The 4,782-nt window shown below is 35.9% G+C and overlaps 1 protein-coding gene across 1 annotated transcript in view; it reads left to right on the top strand.

The window, feature by feature from the left end:
• The first annotated feature begins 4,214 nt into the window (after window positions 1-4,214).
• LOC107461977 (uncharacterized) overlaps window positions 4,215-4,782 on the top strand; it is a 10,223-nt gene continuing 9,655 nt past the window's right edge. Inside the window, 1 exon segment of the mRNA XM_052258997.1 lies at window positions 4,215-4,781. Within this exon segment, the coding sequence (XP_052114957.1) occupies window positions 4,309-4,781 (473 nt within the window). The 5' untranslated portion in view covers window positions 4,215-4,308.

Below are 4,782 nucleotides of genomic sequence, written 5' to 3'. Positions count from 1 at the left end.
AATTTTATTTAAAAATATCTATCATTCATTAATAGATTATTGTATTTGAATTTTTAATATTTATTTAAATAAATAAACAGAATAAATTTATCATTTTACCAATTCAAATTGATTATTTATGTTTATGTGTATATTTTAATAAATATAATTGTTTGAATCAAATAAACATTTTAAGTACACTCAATTTTCTATGGAAATTCAACAATGTTCTACTCACATAAAGCTTTGCCCATAGGCCAAGTGTATGCATATGTATGTGGACAAAAAGATATCTAAAGATATTTTTGGTTTGATTTTGTGTTAAGTGTTTTTTATTAGTTGATTGTTATAGTATTTAAAAGTGTTTGTCTAGCTTATTAAAAAAAATAAAATTAATATTTAATTTTAAAAATATAAAAATAAATAATTATTAAATATTTAAAATGTATCATAAAAATTAAATTAAACAAAATTTAGATACCAAACTATAAACACCATAAAATTCACTTTTTAGTTTTTACTTGGGCAAGAAGAGAGAGAACAGATGGAAAATATGCATCATGCATGGATTCATATGGATGTCATAAGAATAAACAATATGACATAATTGATGAGTGGTGAGGAAGGGTTTGTATGTAATTGTAGCCCCCCAAATGCTTGGTGCCTTTCAATTTCATTTTTATGGTATTTATGGCGGGGGTATAGGCAACACCGTACCAAGCCTAAAGACAAATATAGCTATGAAAGCTACTTCACTCACTCTCTCCACCATCACCACCAAGCAAATTAAACATACTAATATTACATCCAACAGGATAATATTAAATGTTTTTAGAAAATAATTAATAATATATTTTCTTGTTTATATGCTAGTGCTTAAATATTATATTAAAAATAAAAAATGAGTGGTTGGGCATGTTTTTAGTAGAACATGCATAAAAAAAGTATTTCTCTTCTCCACTAATCACTTCCTTTTCTAGCTTTCCACGGTATAATATGCTGAGATTTTTGTTTCTTCTTTTGTGAAAAGTAAAGATGGAAAATGATGGTTGTTTTCAATTTTAATTTAAAGTGACACTATGGTTGCATTGATAATAACACCTTATTATTATTATTATTATTATTATTATTATTATTATTATTATTANTCATTATTTAATAAAATTAATCAGATAAATTAATCTGTGAAGAATAACAAATTGGTTTTAAGTTTTAACTTATAAGAGAGACTAAGAATGAGTGAGAGAAACATAGAAAAAATAAGAGAATTATACTATAATTAGGAGTATGATGTAATAATGTAGGATATGCATGGTGTAATTGGAAACTCTATTTTTTCTTTTTGGCCCTAATTCTAGGAATTTCTCTTCTATTCTCTCTGATTATCTATAATTCTCTCTAGTTCTTGATACAAATTTGTATCAAAAAAATTCTAGATAATGCTTTGCTTCTGGATTGCTTTGTGGGTGGTCTTCATCCGGAACTGAAACGGGAGGTGAAAGCCCATTCACCGATCTCTTCATTGCAAGCGGTTTCTCTTGCCAAATTGTTCGAAGAAAAGTTTCTGCCCCACATCCAACGCTGGCATTCTGTCGTTGCTCAGACACCGCAACCGCCGGCTCGACCTACCACCACCCTAGCCCCAAACCACTCACTATCGTTTTTCCTGCACAACCACCGCCTCAAAACCCTCCACTGCTCCCCACTCCTCCAAAGCCTAACACAATGCGCAAATTAACCCCAATGGAAATACAATTTCAGCGAGAAAAGGGCATCTGTTCTACCTGTGACGAGCGCTATTCCCCTTCCCACAAATGTGCTTCCAAGCACTATTTTCTGATCCAAATTGTAGAGGAAGTCCCTACTGACCAAGACTCTGCAATTGAGATTTCTGAAGTGGACCAAATCCCGCCGGTACTAGCTGAGGACAGGGTCGAGCCCCTCCACCTTTCGTACAATGCCATGGCTGGCATCCCTGCCCGACGGTCGATTAGGTTCCGCGGTCTGGTGCACGGCAGGGACATTCGCGTCCTCATGGATGGTGGCAGTTCGGATAACTTCATCCACCCGGCTCTGGTTCGACGCCTGGCAGTGCCGGTTCATCATTCCCCAAGATTCAAGGTTGAGGTGGGCAATGGTACTTTGCTCCAATGCAAGGGTGAGGTTCGTGATTTACTTGTTTCTATTCAGGATCATTTGTTCCTTATATCGGCTTTCGTACTTCCTATTGCTAGTGAGGAGCTGGTTTTAGGGGATATTTGGCTTGAGACACTAGACACCCATTTGGTAAATTACAGGAAAAAATTCATTACCTTCATGGTTGGGGATGAAATGGTTACTTTGCAGGGTGAAAAATATGCAAACCCGGCCCCGACACAATTTCATCAGTTGCGGTATTTGCACATAACAGATGAGATTATGGAAATGTACACACTCCAGCTCCATGAACCGGTTACAGACACCCCCCTCTTTTGGAATTACCTTCTGATTTGGCGCCCGACTTGGCTACTATATTACGGGATTACTCCGTTGTTTTTCAGGTTCCAAAAGACTTGCCCCCGCCGAGAGTACATGATCACACCATTACCTTGTTGCCCAGAACGACGCCTATTAAGGTCCGCCCTTACCGATATTCTCATAGCCAAAAGGCTGAGATTAAGTGGATCGTCGCTGAGATGCTAGCCGAGGGCATCATATAGCCAAGCACTAGCCCCTTCTCTTCGCCCGTGCTGTTGGTGAAAAAGAAAGATGGTTCATGGCGGTTTTGCACTAATTATCGGACCCTCAATCATGCCACCATCAAGGATTCCTTTCCTATACGGTGGACGAATTACTCGATGAATTGTTTGGTGCTCGATTCTTCTCTAAACTCGACCTCCGCTCGGGGTACCATCAGATTCGTGTCAGACCGGAGGATTGTTTTAAGACAGCTTTCAGGACACACTAGGGCTTATACGAATGGCTCGTTATGCCATTTGGTCTGACTAATGCCCCTGCTACCTTCCAGTGTTTGATGAATTTCATCTTTTCTGAGGTCTTACGAAAATTTGTCCTTGTCTTTTTTGATGATATCCTGGTTTATAGTGCTGATTGGCAGTCTCATCTACATCATCTGGTGTATGTCTTAAGCGTGCTCAAGCACCATTCCCTATTTGCCAAACTCTCTAAATGCTCCTTTGAAAAAACACAAGTTGAGTACCTAGGCCATGTAATAAAAAAAATTCTTGGTAAGATTATTTTTCGATATCAATATATATTAATTGTTATACATATTAATAGTGGTAAGATTTTTTTTATTTAATGTTAAAATAATATATATTGATATAAAAAAATTAATAGTAAAATATAAAAATAATTATTAACGAAATTTTTGGTAAAATCATAATTTAATAATTAAATTTTTTTTAAGAGTATCTTAGAAAAAAATAATTTAATTATTAATTTTTTAAAAATATTTTGATAAAAATACAATTTAATTAATAAAAAATAATTTATTAAAAAGTATTTTGGTAAGCAAAATTTAATGACAAAAAATAAAATTTTTGCTAAAGAATATTTTTATAAAAATAATTTATTTTTTTAAAAAAATAGATAAAATTAATATTAGTCAACAAAAAAATTTAAAATGAATTAAATTTTTTTTTAAAAGTTATAAAAAAATGTGCATTATATAAATAGACGAAAGAAAAATGTTATTTTAGATCTTTCAGGAAGAGGAAAAAAATTTTCTCTAAAATTAAAATAATTTTCGAAATAAAAAAATGTATTATAAAATGTTTACACGGCTAGTAAAGAATATTTAGATGTCTAAAATTGTGTAAACATACTTCATAAGAAACGAGGTTGATAAAGTACCGTAGTACTTTATAACCCAACTTTGGTGGATTGTGTTTAACACTCTACTAATGACTTGTTTGATTTAATTTGTTGCATGTAAACTCTTGAACAATTTCATTTATGTCGTCTTCTACAAACTACAAGTGTCTCCCTTTATTTGACAAGTTAATGCAGAAGCCTTACTCCAATAATTATTTTCTTTTAGAAACCCTCTTTTAAAAGCCAAATTTGATAATTTATTTGTTAAAAAAAATAAAAATTTGACTAAACTGACCATTAATCTGATTCATATAAAAACCATATAGTCATATGACGTAATTTCGCACATTTTTGTCTAGTATTTTCAATACATTCATCTCTGATCTTAACCAACTAATCCAATCAGTGAATCAAATAAAACATTAGAGTCAGGTAAAAAATAAAAAAGAAAAAAAGAAAAAAAGTATAGTAGTCCGTGTGAGCTAAGCGGAGAAGAAGAAACAGGGAAGAAGAATGATAGCGAGCCCGCGACCGTCACCGCAGTCCCCTAACTCGCATTCCGACTCATCCTCATGGGAGTCCATGCTCCCAGGCCCACCGGGCCGCAACAACTTCGGATCCTCAGATCTCGGCCCGCATGGCCTTCTCGCATTCCCTTCCGGCAGTTCAATCTCCGTCGTCGACACCCGTTCCATGCAGCTTGTCACCGCCTTTCCCATCCCTCCTCCGCCATCTACTTCTTCCTCTACCTCGTCTTCCTCCTCCGCTTCCTCCACCACGACCAATAACGCAACCACCTCCCTCTCTCCCTTCGTCACCGCTCTCCGCTGGACACCTGCTCCCCTCAGCCGCGACCTCCTCTCCACCGAACCCTCTTCCTCTCACCTCCTCCTCGCCGCTGGCGACCGCCATGGCCGCATCGCACTCCTCGACTTACGTCTCCGCTCCCCGATCCTCTGGTTTGACACCGACAACGCCAAGCTAGCA

The sequence above is a fragment of the Arachis duranensis genome, chromosome 1 (assembly GCF_000817695.3).
Source record: "Arachis duranensis cultivar V14167 chromosome 1, aradu.V14167.gnm2.J7QH, whole genome shotgun sequence".
In the NCBI taxonomy this organism is placed as follows: Eukaryota; Viridiplantae; Streptophyta; class Magnoliopsida; order Fabales; family Fabaceae; genus Arachis; species Arachis duranensis.
The sequence above is the reverse complement of the archived record's forward strand: the minus strand, read 5'-3'. Positions and strand labels throughout refer to the sequence as shown.